This window comes from Rhinolophus sinicus, chromosome 2 (genome assembly GCF_057876585.1).
Source record: "Rhinolophus sinicus isolate RSI-liver-muscle chromosome 2, RSI-T2T, whole genome shotgun sequence".
NCBI classification, from domain to species: Eukaryota; Metazoa; Chordata; class Mammalia; order Chiroptera; family Rhinolophidae; genus Rhinolophus; species Rhinolophus sinicus.
The window spans coordinates 127,058,263-127,078,293 of NC_142502.1; the positions used below are offsets into that span (position 1 = coordinate 127,058,263).

General features: G+C 44.2%; 1 protein-coding gene across 2 annotated transcripts in view; it reads right to left on the reverse strand.

The window, feature by feature from the left end:
* Positions 1–486: 486 nt before the first annotated feature.
* SMYD1 (SET and MYND domain containing 1) overlaps positions 487–20,031 on the reverse strand; it is a 51,018-nt gene continuing 31,473 nt past the window's right edge. Inside the window, exons 4-10 of one of the 2 annotated variants that reach the window (XM_019749221.3) lie at positions 18,545–18,675; positions 16,232–16,270; positions 12,920–13,109; positions 8,279–8,371; positions 5,381–5,544; positions 4,227–4,395; positions 487–2,972 (exon numbers count right to left, since the gene is read on the reverse strand). In XM_019749221.3, coding sequence (XP_019604780.3) covers positions 2,814–2,972; positions 4,227–4,395; positions 5,381–5,544; positions 8,279–8,371; positions 12,920–13,109; positions 16,232–16,270; positions 18,545–18,675 — 945 coding nt within the window. In that variant the 3' untranslated portion in view covers positions 487–2,813. The remainder of the gene's footprint in view (positions 2,973–4,226; positions 4,396–5,380; positions 5,545–8,278; positions 8,372–12,919; positions 13,110–16,231; positions 16,271–18,544; positions 18,676–20,031) is intronic. The other variant, XM_074332297.2, reaches the window with a different exon arrangement.

Sequence of the window (20,031 nt, forward strand, 5' to 3'; positions counted from 1 at the left end):
GTATAAATATTCACACCGTGGCCACTGTTAAGCTATCAAAGTGATGTTGATGAATTCAGAGTGGGAAGAAATGTGCAGTTAGCGCACACAAACTGGTAAGAACTACTTCCAGCACACCATTGCTTATCTTACCCTTTACCTTCACTTTCTGATTAGGAAAACAGACACCCCAACAGAAGCATGGTTGGAATGCTCATGGAGCGTTTATGATGGCACTGTTCTAAGGACTTTGCAGTTAAAATTTTTAATTCTCACAGCAACTCTATGTGGTAGGTGGAAATAAGGAAACTGAGTCCTGGGTGAAGTAACCAGTCCCAGCTAATAGCTTGTGATATGAACTTAATTAGTCTCGGTGTCCATAATCTTAAAAACTACACTAAAGTATTCTCTAAAACTGTACTAATACACTAGCCACTGGCCACATTGGCTATTTAAATTTAAATTAAATAAAATTAAAAATTCACTCCCTCATTCACACTAGATATATTTCTTTTATTATTATTTTTATTAGGTTCAGGTGTACAAAGCAACATAATAGATAGACATTTACACCCTCACAAAGTGATAACCCCACTCCCCCAAAGCTACTATCCCTCTGACATCTTATATACCTGTTACAACACCATTGAGCAAACAAAACAGAAATAGACTCAGAGACATACTAGACATATTTCAACTGCTTCATAGTCATGTGCCACTAGTGGCTACTGTATTGGACAATACAGATATATGCATAATACATTTCCGTCACCACAGAAAGTTCTATTAGACAGTGCTGCTCTAAATACATTGTCAGAAAGAAAGAAGCCACACATTTTATATGGAAACAGTGGATTTAATAGCCTTGTTGATTGCTGTAACGTAAAAACTCAAAATACACAGTTGCATGTCTCTTCTGCTCTGAGATAAGCAAATTCATTCACTTATTCATTCATTCATTCAACACACATTAACTGAGCACCTACTATGTTTCAGGACCTGTGCTAGTTCCTGGGGATACAAAGATGAATAAAGACACAGCTCCTGCTCCCCAGGTGCTCACAATCTGATGGAGGAGGAAGATAAGTACAAAGGCAATTGTAATGCCGTGAGGAGAGAGTTATGATGTGAGGGTCAAGGGTAACATGACAGACTCAGACAGGCAGCCAGCTGAACCCAAGGCATTCGGGGGAGGCTTCACAGATGGAGTGACTTCCAAACTGGATGTTAAAACATGAATAGGAGTTGGCAGGTTTTAGGCATTTTAGATAGAAAATGCAAAGAGCGGCATGGGAGAAGATGGGTCCCTCAGGGACCCAGGAGAGAGACGGTTTGACTGAAGCCTGGGATGCAACAGAAGTAGAAGTCAGTTGTCTCAGGTAGTGTGCTGAGGACGGACAACTATGGGTGGTGGGGAGAGAAAGGAAAGAGGAAAAATTTCATTTCAGACATGCTGAGTTTAATGTGCCTGCAGAATGTCCTCTTGAACCTCTTGAGTGGGTGGGGCTGGAGTGCAAGAGCAAGGTTGGGACATACAGATTTAGGAATATCAAACTCAAGGTGGTGAATGAAAAAAAAGGGCCCGCTGAGCTCATGCAGGGAGTTTGTACAGACTGAGATAAGAATAAATCAAGAGTGACCAGAATGAAAAAAACAACTACAGGAAAGGCCAACATATCAGTGGCGTGTGGAGAAACAAGGACAGAGAAGACTGAGAAACAGTCTTGGGTCATCAAAAGGAAGTGGTGTTCCAGAAACCAAGCGCTGGGAGTAGCGACCGACATAGAGCTGCCAACTATTGTAAGGACTGAAAAGCACCCACTGCAGTTGACCTTGGTCAGAGCTATTTCACTGGAGTTCAGGAAGCCAGCCTGCAGTGGTTTCAGGAAGAAATGGAAAGTGAAGAGAAGAAGATGATACCTATGAAACACAAATCCTTTAAAAAAAAAATACTCAGCTGTGAAGATTATTACTGAAGAGTCCCCAGCATGTTTACTGGCTACATTGAAGAAGTCAGTGGACAGAGAAATGTCAAGGATCCAGGGTGGAGAAGGAGTAAAGCGAAGCAAGGCCCCGGGGACACAGGAGGGCAAGGGGTACAGAGCCCTAGTGGGGAGTTTGGCTTTGGAGAAGGAGAGGGGCTTTTCCACCTCTTCCTGCATATGCACCATTCGGAAGAGGCTTCACTTCTCTGAGCAGAACCTAAATGGCCCAAACACAGCCCCTTTTTCATAACTCCATACTTACCTGAGGAAACTGGACATCCCCCAACCTAGTCAGCCAAATCCTGAATATTCCAGACCATGGGTGAGACCAGCAGCCCCAGAGACACTTGCACAGATGGCTGAGAAGCCACCGATGACTCTCCAGGCACCTTCCCCCCTCAGCTCAGATGTCATCCCTCCATGAAACTCCCCACTGCATGCACACACTCACACACACACACACACACACACACACACACACACACACACACACACACAGAATGTTCTACTGCACCCCCTCTCTCCATAGAGTTTACCATTGCATTTATTATTACAGTGCTTTGTTTGTTTATGTTTTGCCTCCCCAGCTACTTTTGGAGCTCTTTATCTCTAGGGCCTACCACCCAATAAACATTTGTAGGATGAGCTGGGCTGTAGGATGAGTTAATTGAACTGAAATGAGTTGAAATAAACCAAAATGACACTAGGGAACACAGAACAGAACATTCCCACAGCAACAAGGTTGAGCGTGCCTCTGACTTCCTCATCAAGGGTCTCCCCAGAAACCCACTACTTCCAGAATATCTCCCCAATTCCCCAGCCACGGTGCCCTCCATACAAGGCAGGTCCTCACTGCTTCTTATGGAACAGAGACGGGGCTGGCTCGTTGCTGGGCTCGGCCATGACCTGCATGGGCTGGTTGTTCAGGGCAGCCTCGCGCATCTTGCGGTACATGAACTCGTTCTGGCGGAACAAGCGCAGCTCCATCTCCGTCTGCACCCGCATGGCCTGTGGGACGCAGACACACCATAAGCAGGGATGACAAGCCCCCGGGACATGTTGGTCTCTGACCTACCTTGGCCCTTTTGGAAAGGGCAGACAATGGGGTAAATGACTCTCAGTCACCAAGCTTCAACTGTACCCCTCAGAGGACACACACAAAGTGGGGGCCTAATGTCCTGGCAGTGGGATCCATTTGTCAGGGAAGAGGGAGTCAGACCCCTCAGAGAGTAGCTTGAGGGATTATTCTCAGCAGAGACTGTTTATTCTCAGGAAGTGTCAGGTGGGGACCTGGATTTGAACCCTGGCCCCTGCATTTAGGTCCCACCCAAGATTCTAGGACCTTGTGTAGGTGATTTAATCCCTTCAAGCCCTGTTTCCTCACACACGAAATGGGTAAGATTCCTTCATAGTTTACAATAAGCCAGGAAGATTAGAGTATGTGACACACACAAAAAAGCCCTCTTTCCCAAATGTCCATTCAAGAAATATTTACCAAGAGCCAGGCATCGCTAAGGGGCTCAGGATACAGCAGTGAATAAGGTTGACAGAAACCGCCTTTGACAAGCTTAATACACTAGACATAACATTTGTGATCCCATACATTTCATGACACAAAAGTCTGTCATCTTTCCCTACATGACACTGTCTGAGATCAGCTCTTTGAAGTCTGTAATTCTCATAAAAACCAGCCCTTCAAAGCATAAAGAAACCCAGCAGCTATTAAGAGCATGCCACTGGCCAGGCACTGTTCTTAGTGCTTTTCGCACATTAACTCACTGAAGCCTCATTACAACCTTACCCTTTTCCTCCATTTTATTGATGAGGAGACCGAGGCCCACATATTCAATATGTGCAGTCACATAGCTAGAAAGTGGTGAGACTGGAACTAAGTCCCAGCAGCCTGATTCCAGAGCCTGTGTTCCACAAGCCTACACCATATAGCACATTTCTAATGTACATGGCTACACACACACACACACACACCATTTTTTAGGTTTTCTCAGTCCAAGCTTGGAGCATCTCAGGGTTCAAGTCTCAGCTTTTCCATCCACTAGCTATGTGGCAGTGGACAGATTATTCACCTTCCCTGGGCCTAAGTTTCCTCATATGTAAAGCAAGGGGAGTGGGCTAAAGCATTTCTGAGTTCCTTTCAGGTCTAGCAGGCAATATAGACTTTCTAAAAGCAGAATCCAAAACATAGCTCTCATCCTCAGATATGTCAGGGAAGGCAGGGAGGCCCAGCCCTGAGATGCTACTTGCCTCTAAGTCCTTGGTGATTGGGTGGGTGGGTCCGTGTGTCACCAGGAGAATGGCATAGGCTTTGCAGATCATCCCATGCCCCACCTCTATGTTACCAGCATGCCAGTTGGTCAGCCCCGCCCGCATCACGGCCATGCCCAGTTGGGCATTGTTGGGGTGGTAGAGCTTCCTGTAGGGGCATACGAAAAACTCAAACACAGAATCCCAACCTTGCTTTTATCTGCACAGTATTTGACAACTTAGAAAGTACCCTCATTGATTAAGTCCATCTGCTTTCCCACCAGTGCCGTGAAACATGTGTGGCCCGTTGAGAGGAGACTGAGGTGCAGAGAGGTGGGCGAGTTGCCAAAACCTCCACACAGTGAGGCTGTGAGAGCTGACTCTCACCTGGGCCACCAAGTCACATCCTCGTGGGGAGGAGGAGTCGGGATTACACTCTGAACTTTAGTACAAGAAGCTGGGCGCTCCCAGCCCTCAGCCCTCTCCCTGGAAAGCAGTAGGATTCAAGGGAAAAAAGTAACTTCAATGTCCTTCTTGGGACAGAACTGTATTTTCACCTCCTGGCACCTTCCTAACAGAGCTTCCTTTTAGCATGTTACATCGTTTTCCCACATTTTTTTATGAATAACATCCTCCCCCAAAAATGAACCTTCTTGTGCCAACTTACTTATTTGGCCAGAAATACAAATTCACAGGCCAGTGAGGACAGAGAGAACTGGCAGGGGGAAGGCCAGGGTGTTCTATTTTATAATTTATAAGCAAAAGTGGCTGACACTTCTTTTTTTAATAAATTAAGCTCACAGGATTGCCTGTGCTGAATGTGCGGGGGGGAAACTTTTCCAAGCACTTAAAATCAAGCTGGACTTAACCTTAAGGAAATCAAAAGCAGAAGATGCCCCCAGGCGATAGATGAGCTGGAGGACGTGGGAAATACCAGGGAGGACAAACAGGTTTCCTCTCAGTACCAACTCTGATTATTTGGTCATTATTACTCGGAGCACCATTGTAAAAAGGCTCCATTGTACAGAGGATCGATTACTGATGCCTGCTGTGGGTGCGGGAGGGAGAGGTAGCACCATGTGTGCCATCTACTTTGCATGCCTGGAATAGACACGCTTCCAGGAGACTATCTGAGTCCCAGGATCGTCACCTACATGTAGCCATCCACCATCCTCCTGGCATAGTATGAGGCCTCCTCAAACGCCTGGAGGTAGGAGAGGACCTCTGAAACAATGCTCAGCATCCGCAGCATGTAGATATTGGTGTCAGCAAACACTGACTCCTGCTTCTGCAGACACTCCCGGCATAATTTCACAACCTAGAAGAGACACAGGCCATATCCATTACCAGTGCACCATGGCACATGCTTAACTTACATATGGGAGCATCACAACAACACTGGACAGTCATTCTTTGGAGAAAATTAGGAAATTGCTGGCAGAGGTGGGAAAGCACCAGTTTGTGATCTGAATAGCTAAATGGTCCTATTTGGCTAAGATGTAAGGATGGAAAGAGTAACACTGAAGATACAACTGACATGACAAAATGAGGAATTTTCATATATGTTAGTTGGTAGCAGGGAGTTATGAAAAATATAGCCATCTTTATGTCATTTTATATACATAAAGATATATATGTCTAAGAGTATATATTTTTACTTTCATAACAATGCAGTGAGATAGGTACTATTAATATTCCCATTTACCAGATCAGAAACTGAAGCACAGGGAGGGTAAGTGCTTTTTCAAAGTCACACACCAAGCAATTGAGCTTTATCTTAACCACCATTCCTATGATCCTCTACCCTAGCTGTGCTCTGAAATCACCTGGAGACCTTTTTAAAAATACATACGAGGTCAGAGAATTAAATTTGCGAACTCATCCTAGAAAAAGTGCTACATACTTCATTGCTGAATATCACTATGGTCCCTTTTGAAGTACTCCCCTTGGGAAGCTATGCACCAATCCCAGCACCTAGTCCACCCTTCAAAGCAATTTTGGAACTCTTTTTCTGGAATGGCCATCAGAGCTGTTGTCATATTACCCTTGATGTCCCGAATGTCATCAAAATGTCTTCCTTTCAATATTTCTTTTATCTTCGGGTAAAGAAAGAAGCCATTGGGTGCCAGATCAGGTGAGTAGGGAGGGTGTTCCAATAAAGTTATCTGTTTACTGGCTAAAAACTCCCTCAAAGACAGTGCCGTGTGAGCTGGTGCATCGTCGTGATGCAAGCAAGAGGCATGAATTGTTGGCGAAAAGTTCAGATCGTCTAACTTTTTCACGCAGCCTTTTCAGCTCTTCCAAATAGTAAAACTGGTTAACTGTTTGTCCAGTTGGTGTAAATGCAGAATGAATAATCCCTCTGATATCAAAAAAGGTTAGCAACATTGTTGCAACAAGTTTGCAAACTTAATTGTCAGACCTCATATGTCTGAGCCCTACCCTCAGACCAATTGAAACCAAATATCTGGGGGAGAGACGCTGGCATCTGTAGTTTGTATAAGCCCCGGGGTGGTCCTTATTCACAGTGAGGTTGAACAATCAGATTGGTCCTGCTAGAGGTATACAAAATGGAAAGGCAGAGAGGGAGGCTCCCAGGAAGCTGGAAGACCCATCAGGTGGATACCACATTGGTCTTGGTGAGAAATAAGATGGGCCTGACCCCAATCAGCTTGGAGTCAGGCTTTTCCGACTCATTCATGTGTAGACATAGGCTTAGGTTGCACTCTACAAAGTCAGATGGTCCTTAGATGTTAGTTGTTCATTGTCTCTTCTTCTTGCCTTGCCACTCCCATGGGTGAAATGCAACACAATTCTTTCCATTTAAAATGAGTGGAAACTAATTTTGCTCTGAGACTCTCCCAGAGGCCCATGAGGCAACTGAGTGGGGGTATAGCAAAACATGGGCTGACAATCAATCCATCCTAAAGACAGTTCTCTTAAACCTACAGGGCAGTGTCCAGCCCTGCACTTGGCTCTGGCCATTTTGAACAGAGGATAAATGAAGAGGAGAGAAACTGGAGGAATGGAAAAAGTGGAACTTTCCTGATTGTTCCAGCTTCTATCCCATGCCTCTGACAGAGATTTTCCATACTGTTCGATAATATTTTGTTCATGTGACTATCTCCCTCACCTGACAGAACTCCTGGGAGGAAAGAAGCATGTCTTGTATTGGTCACCCCAGTAATGGCTCAAAAACGTGCAATGAAGTGAGTAAAGGATGAAAATGAAGGTAAGGGGAAAGCAGGTAGAAATGAACAGAAATCAATCTCCCCCATTGCTATGCCCTAGGGGCATCCAAACCCAGCTACACACCTGAGTTGTTTAAAGAGCTTGGAAAAAAGATATGAATTCATGTTCGCTGTTGTCCTGCTATAAATTGGATAAATCGCATCTTGGGGAGTGAGACAGAGGAATCTATATTTCCAAAAAGCTGTCTAGGTGAATTCAATGCAAGTGTTCTGCAGGTCAGTGTTTAGCAGTGGGTCTCAACTTTGGATGCACACTGAAATCACTTGCAAGCTTTAAAAATCCTGATGTCTGGGTCCCACCCCAAGAGATCCTGGTGAAATTGTCCTGGGTCTGGATTTGAGCAGTAAGATTTTTCAGTGATTCTAGTGAATAGCCAGTTGAGAACTCCTGGTGCTTTGAGAGCCAACATCAAATGCTCAGTTTGTAGAGACAGGAAACTATAGCCAGGATGTGAATTTAATTACAGGAAAGTAAGCACCCCACGGCTATCTCCATTCCTCCATATCTGATGCCAACCTGAGACATCACAAATCCCCCAGGGACATTTGTCAGGCTGCCTGTGTTCTCCTCAGACACAGTTTCAGTGGGTAAAACAGTCACTGAGAACACACCCCTAAGAGTGCTCAAAGCTTAAGGGCAAGAGGAGTCCTGGTCTCAGCCAAGAGACATCTTCCAGAAAAAACAACCTACTTGGTAGTTTCTCCATCTTCACCGCCCCGCCCCCGCCCCCCCCCCCCACCATTTCCCTCCCTTGCTAGAGGACCTTTCCACCCCCACCTCCTATAAAAATGAATTCTTACCTCGTGGTACAGACCCTCAGAGCGAGCCTTGTCAATTTTCTCCAGTGTATCTTTAGAAAATTGTATCATCTCCTTCACCACATCTTGAGAGGGCTGGGAAAGGGAGGGACATTGAGTTAGATCTTTGAATAGTTGCCATCTTTGACGTTCAGTATAGTACAAAATTAATGGCTTCCTCACCCTGAATGCTTCATTTCTGTAAATGCTGCTCAAGAGCCCTACAGCTTTTCAAGCTGCCTCATCATGCTTCTGATTCACGGTGTATTTTCCATCAACCAAGCCCACAGCCTTGCTGCCAGCCAATCATCCCCACCCTGTACTCATGCCGGGGCTTTCAGCCCCGGTGCAGAATCTGACATTGATCCCTGTTGTATTTTCTCTGGTATTTTGGGTTCTCATTCTGTTACCCAAAATATTTTCCTTTTTCCTCTGTACTTCAAGTCAACCATATATTCTACAGATATGCCCTTTCTTTTTTTGTCTTTGTCCACATCATTGATGTAAATACTGGCCAGCACAGGGCTGAGGACAGAGGCTGAAGACTTCCCTAAAAGTTTGTACTCTGTTTGCCATTGGAGTTCATTAAAGACAGCTCTTGTGTCAATGGGCACTCAAACCCTTCCAAGCATCTTAACGTCCAGTTCGTATTTCCCTGCCTTCACCAAAAGTATATTATGAGAGAATTTGTCAGCTGTCTCTGTGAAATCTAGACCCTTAGGCTTACTGCGTTTGCCTGAGCAGTCTAGATATTACCAAAAAAAAAAGAAGGGATTTTGATATCTGAGGCAAGGGGGTACCATAATTAAGAAGCCCATAGGGACACTATAACTTTGAAGAAAAAGTGCCAAATTTTCAAAGTCCAGAGGAAAAGTTTACTTGCTATGATTGATGCCACATCCGAAGCTCTTTACTGATTTTTTTTTTTTTTTTTTTTTTTTTGCTTAGGCAAATTTGATAAAGCCTTTTTCCAAAATGAAACACTTACTGTTTATTCTGACTGTAAAATAAGCATGTGGAAGTTGTAAAAAATTACAGCATATGAAAAAGTATGGAGAAAAGAGTAGAAATCCCCAGACACACCCAAAGATGGACACAGCATTTTGAGGAACATTTTCCAATGCATATCTATAAGAATCATATTTAAAATATTTAACAATGGGTACAGGAAAGGCACTCACCAATCAGAACAGACACTCACCATCAACAGCGAGTATCTCTATATGGCCTCATCAGTGTGTACTGGCTGAACTGTAGCCGGTATGCGTACACATGCGTGTAGGTGTATATGCCAGTAGCAGCAAATATATTTTTTTAACTGGAATGGTACCATATTTCTGTCTATATTCTGTTGTTTTCACTCAGTAGATTATGGATATTTTCCCATACCTATAAAAATATATCACCACTTTTAATAGCTGTAGAGTTTTCCACTGTATTCAGCTAGAATAATTTATTTAACCAGTTCTGTAGTTGTCCAATTTTTCACTATAAGGAATTGGGCTCAACAACTCCATTTATATTTGCTGCTTACATTGTTTTGTGAGGTCACTTTCACAAAACTACCAAAAAGCAATGGGAGGATGGGCATTTGTTCCCATAAAAACACACCCCGCCCCCGTTAGAGATGGAGAACGGGATTTTCCCTCAGCCTCCCAGTTGTCCTGGGATAGTTCCATCTGGCAGTAGGAGACGCCCCTGGCCAGGACAGCTTGCTTCAGGGTCAGGATCTTTTAAGAAAAAGGGTGTTATATTTATTCCTGTACCCACCTCACCTACTTTGGTCTCTGCAGAGTTCTTGACTATCCCTCAATTTTGACCACCCTTGTTTCCATACCCGTCTGTATCTTTGATACAATGCTAAGGTCCGCCTGCCTGCCACTTGCAAACGTTCAAGATCGAAACACATGGTTGGTGGAAAGAAAAGCAGGTTTGTTCAGAATGCTGGCATTCTGGGTGGATGGCAGATTCCCCTCATGTCTCTTTCCACCAACCATGTCTCTCGATTTTGAACTTTTGCAAGTGGCAGGCCATCGGACCTCAGCACAGTATCATCTGGGCCTCCCTGGAACTCTTCTGCATGTCTACTTGTACTTGTCCCAAGGCCTGACTCCAACAATTGATACATCCGTCCGTGCTCTGACTTTTATTTGCAGGTCTCACTCCTGACTTAACTTTGCTTTGATCATTGATTTGGCTGAGATTTCTGGCTTCCGGCTGCCTTTTATCCCCAGAGTTATACTTAGCCTTCTGTTAACACGAAACATGTCTGGGTTTCAGACAAGTCATTTCTGCTTTCCTAAGACCGTTTGAATCAAGCACATAAGTAAGAGAGGGTCCATGTCTTGCCCGGTTGTGCAGAGCTCTGTGACACGTGGTCCTCCAATCTTTGAAACCTACATTTTTAGTTTCATTCATGGTTTGATGCCCAAGTAGTGGCTCATAACATCATATCTAATTTATGATCATTAGTTTAGTCTCTAATCTACTATAAGTTTAAAACTCAAAATTCTTAGTGAATCTTCTAGAGTCATCAGTAGCTTGCAGGTAGACTCAGAAAATACCAAGTGGTTAGGTGTTAATAGTCATGCTCAATTTGATGTTGTAAGAGAGAGTGTTACTTTAAGCTCTGAAAGTGAATCAATTTGGTTTTTTTCCCCAAGGAGCCAACTGCCAAGGTTTCCAAAACAATCTGGCTGAAAAGTTGTTCATTAACACGTGATAAAGCTATTCTGAGAAGGGAAATGGGCAGCTCCCCTGGCTTTGCTTTCAGAGTAAAGACAGGAAAACCTGATCTACAGATAGGCTTTAAGAAACTCCACAGAGAGACAATCCTCTTCCCAGAAGCATCACAAAAAATAGAAAACAAAGAGAGGGGAAGAAGCCAGAAGGGAAGAGAAGTTTTAGTGACCACAAGGTATTTTGTTTATTTAAATACTTCCCTGTTGATGGTTATTTAGGTTTTATTCAATATTTTGTTGTTCCCAACAATGCTACAATATATCTCTTGAAACATATATCTTTGTGCATACGTGCAAATATATCTATAGTGTAAATTCTTAAAAGTAGAACTGCTTAGTCAAAGGGTTAAAAAATATTGTTATTAAGTAAGAATAAAAATAAGTTAGTCCCCCCCAAGAAAAAACAGGTCTATAATAGCTAGAGCACGAAAGAGAGAGATGAATCAAGTGGGGGAATAGTGTTATCTGAACATTAGCACTGACGCCACTGAGTAATGAAGTGAGAAGAGCCCCAACGCTTGTACCCAAAAGTCAATTTTGCTTGTAGCCTTTGCTCTAACCGGCGACAAAGTTTTGTCCACACATAGGATGCAGAAGTTAGATTAATTGTGTATATGTATCTTAATTGCACTGGTGGACTATAAGTTATACAAAAGTGCTCACTTGGTTGGCCTCCCCCGAGGAGTCCAGCTCCTGGTTAAAAACCTATGTGTGATTTTTCAGACCTGACCACAGGCAATTACAAAGGCTTTCCCTGACAGGCCTCATGGGGAAGGCTGCCCTCCGCCCACCACACTTGGTGCACAACCAGTGCAGGGCAGTTTCTGAAGGGGGTTGCAGTCAAGCACTGAGGGTCCCCTGGCTTGTCACGCTCTTCGAATATTTGCATTCCTAGCCCAGGTGCCTTTATTCCTAGGTCTCTTCATCTGAGGACTTGAGCTAAGGTCTTCTTTAGGGGCTTCTACCGAAGCGTCCTGATTGAGGAGGGACTGGGGGCCTTGAAGACACTTTTCCCCACTCTGACTCAGTACCCAGTACTTTTCCACCCCTAGCTCTTCTTCCCCCTTGCCCTCCCCGCAACCCTTCACCTCAGGGTCCATAAAACTGCTGGAGCCTTTTGTTCTGGGCCCCACAGCAGTGAGACAACCCCCAGATTGGTGCTGATCCATCTGACCCCCCATCAGTGTACCTTTCCATGGGGGAAAACTGAACGGGGGAATTAGCTCCTGCTGCAGTTCAGCTTCTTGCTTACACTGCAGGAAAGGACTAAAGGCTTGCTGCTTTAATTGCCTACTCCAATACCTGGCAGCTCAGCTTTCTCCCAGCTCAGCTGAGCTCCTGACATAGCTTTCAGGAAGCCTTCCTCTCCTCAATGGTCTCGCCATCAATTAAACAATAGCTACTCAGGAGTCAAGCATATTAACCAATCTAAACATTGCCTCTTTCATGGGACTAGGAATAGCTTTGTGATAACCAGACAACAAATCTCTTTGCCCATCTGCTCTTGATACATGAAATTCTCAGCATTACTTAAACTACAAAGGGGCGAAGAGGGGAACTAAAATGTACTGAGTGTCTGCTCTATGTGCCACACCCTTTACACATATCATTTTGTTTAATACTCATAACAACCCCTTGTAGTGGGTGCCATTATTCCTATTTTACAGATGAGAAAACTGGGTAACGTCCCCAAACTCAAATGCCTAGCAGGTGGTGCTGAGAGGACACCAGCTGGGACCTACCCACAGTGCTCTGTCCACCACCCATACAGCCTTCCCCAGGGTTACAGGCTGGTGCTCTGGGGACCAGTGGGCAGGGGTGCGTTGATTGGCTGTGGGATCAACCCTTGCCTGGCTCCTGGAGAAGGTGGCCACAAACACCGTCCTAGCAGAGCTGCGTGTACCTTCGGGTCATCCTTCGCCCCGAGGAAGAGGTCATCCTTCAGCCCTTTCTGGCAGTGCTCACACGTGCAGTCAAAGTAGTACTGCTTCTTCAGCTGCTTCTTGCGTTCTTCGCTGACGTTAAGGAAGTCGATATAGGACACTGTCAGCTCTTCTCCTTCTGAGATCTTGCCCAGGGCCCGGAGCTCAATTCTGGAGCAGGGCAGAGGAAAGAGTAGATCAAATCCAGGGCTATCGGAATGGCATTTGTGCTTTTCAAGATTCAAGGAGTTGAGTTTCAAAGACCATGACTTCTACTAGCACTTGAGAAAACTCTCCTTCCCTCCAAAAATAAAAAAATATGTGACCTAAAGGACAGTTTTCTGGATAATTCTGCTCTACTCACCATAACAATCAAATCTGCTCCATTCCATGAATTGCTCTGAAATCTGCTCAGAGGGCCGGGCTTGGTCTTAAAACCACACATAGCTCCCACGCCTGCAATTACCCCTGCACATTCAGCTACTTGTCGTCAAAGGAAGGGAGAGACGATAATAAGGCAAAAACTCAAACAAGAGAAGACTCAATAGTCTTTTCTGCTTCGTTTGGGGACTGCTCCCTCAGAAACACACACATTTAGTTACCACCAGTCTTAGCCTATTCTGTGACTACCGGTGGTTTAGGCCTGAATTATGTGAGGAGACTTATTTAGGAGATCACCGACGCCAAACAAAGACTGGCTCTCTTAGTCCGCGGCATTGTTCACTTTTGCGTTTATTGGGGGACATGGCTTTCTGGCTGAAGGTGACGAGCAAAAGCAGATGGCATTTCAATCCCCTTCCAGCCTAGACCTGACCCTCCAATTACCTATCGTACAACCCTCCTTGCCATGTAGTAAGTACAGAATGTGCTGAAGACAAAAGCCCACTGCAGAACTGACATCCAGCTAAGCCAAAGAAGCGGAGATCAGCCCGTGGGCCTCTCAGCCATGCACCCTCCACCACGAGGCCAGAAGCGACAGAAAACAAGTGATGAGCCCTGCAAGCTGGATCCTGAGCTGTGCTCTTATATCTCCCCAGGATTCTGGGGCCTCGTTACCCAATAGGTAACCATCACCCAGAGACTGAGTGGCAGGACGCAGAGGCTGGGGAGAGCATCTGCAGAGAGGGCCGTGGTCATTTCTTTGACCTCCCAGCAAGGCTGTCAGACACTGTGTCAAAGGCGGGACAAGATTTCAGCACCACAGAAGGGTCCCAGTCACAGGCTTCCCCTTCCACGTGCTCAGAGGTGACAATTGAGCAAACAACTACTGAACAGCAGTGACACACTTGTCCTGGTATCAGAGGTGACCACTTAAGGTTAAAAAAGCTTTCTCCCAGAGTGGAGTACACTGACATGCCAAACAAATGTGATCGTATATATAAAAACAACTCATATGGAAGCTGGTAAAATCTAAGTGCCCATTCACCTTCTGTTCCTTCCTTCCTTTCTTCCCCACTCTGATTTTTGGCAGCAGCTGTTACTAAAGTGACAAAAGGCGAGAGGGACAGGAGGGCCCAGTGATTCTACTCACAGCTCTGTTTATAATCTATGTCCAAGCTGCAGGGGATCAACATCCTCATTTCACAAATGAAGACACTGATGCCCAGAGAGGTGAAGTAATTTCCCCAAAGGTCCACAGCACTTTTGCGACAGAGTCAAGATTAGGACAGAAGTGCCATTCACATTTCACCACATCATATTGGCCTCACCTGACTGTGTTCAGTCTGCCTCTCGAGTCTGCAATGCACGGGAAATGAGATGCACCAAAGCCCTAGATTTGAGGACTCTTCTAATGTCCTAAATCATTCTGGCCAAGGTTGAGTGTGGATCGCTGGCATTTGTCCTGGTGGGGTAAATAAGCAATTCTACCCACACCAGCCCCTTTCACAAAGGCAGTTCACCATCGTAACGTATCCCCATTCAACAGTGATTCAGTGGCCAATTAAGTTAGGATTTCCAGTAGCTTTACTTCCCATTATATTTAAGCCAATTCATACAAGGTCTTGGAGTATCTCAAATTATTTCAACAATATTAGAGAATTTTCAAAACCAAATTAATTTAATGTCACTTAAATATGAAAAAAAATACATAGACATGTACCCCTTTTTACCTAACTTGGAATTAGGGAGGAGGGGATGAATATTGACTACCACTCCGTTCTGGACCCCAGGCCCCTTCCATCTCTAATGCTCTGCAATTTTATAGTTCAGCCGATTGATCCACAAGTAGGCAATTAATTTAAGTATTTATTCTAGAGCTCGGGAAGGTCCCTAGAGACGCTCCCATCTTGACCTTTGCTCTATAGATGTGGAACCAATGGCCCAGGAGATGATGTGAGTTGTCCGAAGTCAAATGCAATGCACGCCAACAGACTCAGATGCACAGAACACTCCTCCCCGTCAGCCCGAAGCCCAAACTCCCAGGCAGCGTTCTGCCCTGATTCCAAAGAGCATTTCAAGTACTTCAAGCCCAGCTTGAGTAAAAGACCCACCTAGGGCCATCTGGTTGTGATTAAGAAAGGTCAAAAGTAAAATATAACCTAAACCACTAATTCACAGTTGGCTAGAAGCAGTAAAAAGAAAACTATGAATAAACACTTATCAAAAATATCACAGTTATGGGCGCAACTTTCACAACCCAATCTGGGTGAGAAGTTGAGGGTTATAAACCAACATAGTCCTTTAGTGGGTCAGTAATATCAGCAGTCCTCATTTCATGGTGAGAAGCATTTAGAGCAGGGGTGTCCAAATTTTTGTCAACATTTTTCACCAAAGGCTATATGTGGTAAAATACACAAACAGCCGGGCCACTCACTCGAGGGGAAGTACGTATTGCCTCACCTGGTTTATTTAAGTAAACTAAATATATTTTTGGAATTTGCTGCGGGCCAATTAAAAATGGATTGCGGGCCACGGTTTGCCCGCGGGCTGCAGTTTGGACACCCCTGGTTTAGAGGGACAATGTGGGTTTCTGCCAAGATGATGTGGACCAGGAGGGACTGCCATGCTTTGATGTTGGAGGAGTGAGAGAAATGAGGAGTGAAATAGGGGAAGAAAGAAAGCAAAGTACAGCAAAGGCATGGCAGGTGGTGGGTGGGTAAGGAATAAAATGATTAATTTAAATTAATTTCAATATTAAGAATACAGCATTCAGCAAAGACAGGACTCTGGTGGGTAGAAGAACTTTACAAACAGCAAGCAGCCACAGAGACGTGGGAAGAGGTGGCCCAGCAAACCAGGCAAGTGAGGGAGATGGGTCAGAGGAGCAGGGATGTTTGCAAGAACTGACCCACCTCATCTGAGTGTGAAACATGGATTTGACTGCCTCATGACTGAAAGACAAAACAGACACCCAAATGGAAATCATTACTATTGGCTGATCCCGCACAGCTAGCAAGGGTGCCCAGCATTCCAGGTTATGCAATCAAAGCTTTGGCCATAACAACCACCTCTATACCAGCCCCGACAGCTGGGCCCACATGACAAGATGCAGCCTGGTACAGTGGAAAGTACACTGAATTTGGAATGAGAGGTTCTGGGTTCAAAAGTACTCAGCCCTGGACAACTTACTTCCCTTCCCTAGACCTCAGTGTTCTCATCTAGAACCTGGTAATGAGACTCAGGAGAGAATGCATTTAAAAATAGAGTGCTAAAAAAATATGGAAAGCTGTTATTACACCACTAACAAGCATCTTGGACAAATAAGTGTTGCCTCTTTTGATATCTATCTCATGGAGACTTTGAACAACATATGGAAACTATATTAGATCACACAGGTAGCATATACATAAAAATTGTTAGGGTTAGAATTAGGCATCTAACATCATGACCAGTGTTCTTTCCACTATGGCAGGCAGCTAGACAGTGAATGCAAATCACCTTCTCTTGCACAACAACCAAGAAGCCTGTGTAAAACGTGGCTGCTCAAAGTTAGTGGATGCATAGGAGCCACAGCAGACCCTGAGATGATCTGAAGAAATGGTTCCCAGGTTCCTGTGGCTGTCACATGCAGTGACAAGAGCCCTGGGGCATCATCGCTTTGGGCAGGGATATGCAGAAAGACCAGCCCCGCATGTGGCTGAATCTGATCTTCTCTGCCAACCATGCTAACCCTGGACAATAGTCCCTCTGGAGAGGATTCCATCAAGTCCAGGCCAGTGACCCCAAGAGGCTTAGGAAGGGAAACACAAAACCTGGGAAAAGATTATCATTTGGGTCCAAAATAAACTTCCCTGTCTTGAGTGATTTTCTCAGTTGCTCAAGAGCCTGTTGTCATGTGGGCCCTTGTTTGCAAAAATAGGGAGGAAAAGGGAAATCAGAGCCCTTGCTATATTGGGGCTTAGGCTTAATTCTTGGCTGAGAACCAGAAACCATTGTCTTTAGTTTCCAGGAAGTTTTTTTGGGGAAACCTATTCATTGTTGATGGCTTAGCATCTGTCATAAGAGCCTGTCTCTAAAAGCAACAAAAATATTGCTCAGGCCTCATTCCCCCAAGTCCCCCCAGCCTGAGCCATGGACAACCAGGGGTCACCCTGTTTGCTGACTCTTCTCCATTTGTGCCTCACCCCCAAATTCCATTCTTGGCCCTTTGGGCCCTTGATCTGTGCCTTCTTGGGGCAGGGGGCTAACTGACCTCTGAGGATTTCATCGCTCAGGTTCCTTTGCCCTCTGGCTTCTGGCAGGGGTTTGGCCAAAGGGAGAAGATCAGAAGATGGGAGGACAGGTTGGGGTTTGGGTCTCCTGGCTCCCGCTGTCTCACCATGGTTCTAGCAGTTTCTCTACAGGCACAGACAAGCTGTCGGGGTTGTGGGGAGGGCATCGCCCATGGTTGCGGCTCTCACCAAACACAGGCACAGGGCTTCTTCCACTTGCCCTTCCAGTCTAGTGGTAACAATGGTTTCATGCTGTCACTAGACCCTGGACACCTCACCATTCTTTTTTTTTTTTTTTTTTTTTTTTTTAATTAAATTTATTGGGGTGACAATTGTTAGTAAAATTACATAGATTTCAGGTGTACAATTCTGTATTACATCATCTATAAATCCCATTGTATCCTCACCATTCTTTGTTATTAGATTGGTGCAAATGTAATTGCAGTTTAAAAGGTTAAAAATAATTGCAAAAACCGCAATTACTTTTGCATCAACCTAATAGTTTCTTAAATTCTACCCACACTCCTGTAAATTATCCTTTTATAAATTCTCTTCAGGTAAACTCTCAGTGTGCCTTCTGCTTTCTGTTGGGACCTGGACTAATAATATGCTTCTGCCAAGCGCTTTCTCAGTTGATGATGTTCTGCAATGACCTCTAGAGAAACAATCCCAGGCATCAAGTTTTAAAATAGTCATTAGAGGTTTATCTAACATATCTAGGCAACCTGAAGCAACCTACAAAGACCAAAAATTACCTGTGTAGAATTATTTACTGTCTTCCTCTTTACGTTTCTCCTAGCCACAATTATTCTATAATGAAATTCTGTTTTCTTTCCATTTGCAAACCATGCTAGTTCAGGTTCAACAGTTTACCTCTGACTTAAATCAAGTGGAGAAAACACCATAAGACCTCCCCACTCGCATCTCACCACCCCCAGTGAAAGACATACTCACTTGCCATTGTTAAATATGACGGTGCAGTTGGGCCAACAGTCATGGTTCACCAGGCCCAAGTTGGGGAAGATGCCCACACCCACTGCCTGCAGGCCTCTCTGATCACTGAGCGTGAAACCATTGCAATTAATCTACACAGCGGAAAAGATAAAAGAGTCAGCTGACAGATGTGGACTAGAGCCAGGTCACCAGCTAACTATTGAAAGTTAAAAAAAAAAAAAATAGAAAACCGGGGTCATCCTGGAAATGTGCAGAGTCTTGCATTAGAATCCTGTTCTCTGTGTGACTCTAAATGATCCTCAAGATTAGTACCATGACAGAGTCCCATATTTGCTAAAAAATGCAATACCACCTTAAAAGTTTTGGGTAGCTGTATTCTGAAAAGGCCAAAGATAGAAATGTTCGTTCTGAAAGTCTCTCTTTCCTGTACCTGGGTCTCACAAGTCTTCCCCAGTATCTATCTTGTTTCTCTGTGCCCTACTCTGCCACTTTCTTTGCCTACCCACCCTCAACTCCTATAGCTGCTCATAAGATAAAAGTGACACCTCTTTTTCACTATTTTGTATCTGGTGGATATTTTATACTTCCTGTTTACAATTTTAAACTTTGATGAGTACAACATTTATCTCTAAATACAAGGCAAGGCAAGTTGGTTATTTCTTATATATTGTTTTATTTCCTTTTCCTTAAAAATAACTGGTTTTTTTTATAGAAACATATTCTAAATATCTGCTCTCAGGGTATGAAAAATGCACAAGAATAAATATAACCAGGCATTAACAACTGCACAAAAATTTCTACTTTATATGTAAATAATATATAAGCTCATACTATACATAATATACATTTATATATACCAGGAGTGTCAAAAAAATGTATACAAGTGGACACTTGGGTCAACGTTGCCCAAGCAGCAGTTTGCTATAATCAGAAGTGTCTGGACGCTGATGGTAACCACTCTGAGCACCTCTTGTAATTGCAGAAGTCAAATGTGACTTGTACTCATCTTTTGTTATCAGTATATATTCAGTATTACAATTTTAATACAGTTTTCGTTTCTTAAAATGTGTATACATTTTTTTGGCACCCTCCGTATATATTGATATGTATAGCGCATGGCTATTTGTTACAGATATTGAAGGAGTGTCACTTTCTCCATTCAATCTCATTGATCATTCAGAAGGCACATGAAATTAAGCCTGTCACTACCACTAAAAAACTGTGTTACCTTGGTCAAATTACTTTTGTCACTGAGCCCCAGTTTTTCCATCTGTAGGTTGAATAAGTTGGATTAGATGATTTCCCAGTCCTTTCAGCTCTGCACTTTGGTGATCATGCCATCCTGTGACTGTAGTCCCCAAATCATCTTAAGGATACCCAAGATGGTTCTATGACCCCCATTCACCCCAAGGCTGTGGAGCATAACTGCTAAGAGTAGCACCTCTGGCACCAGACAGATGGCTCCTAGCTTTTCCATAGACACCAGC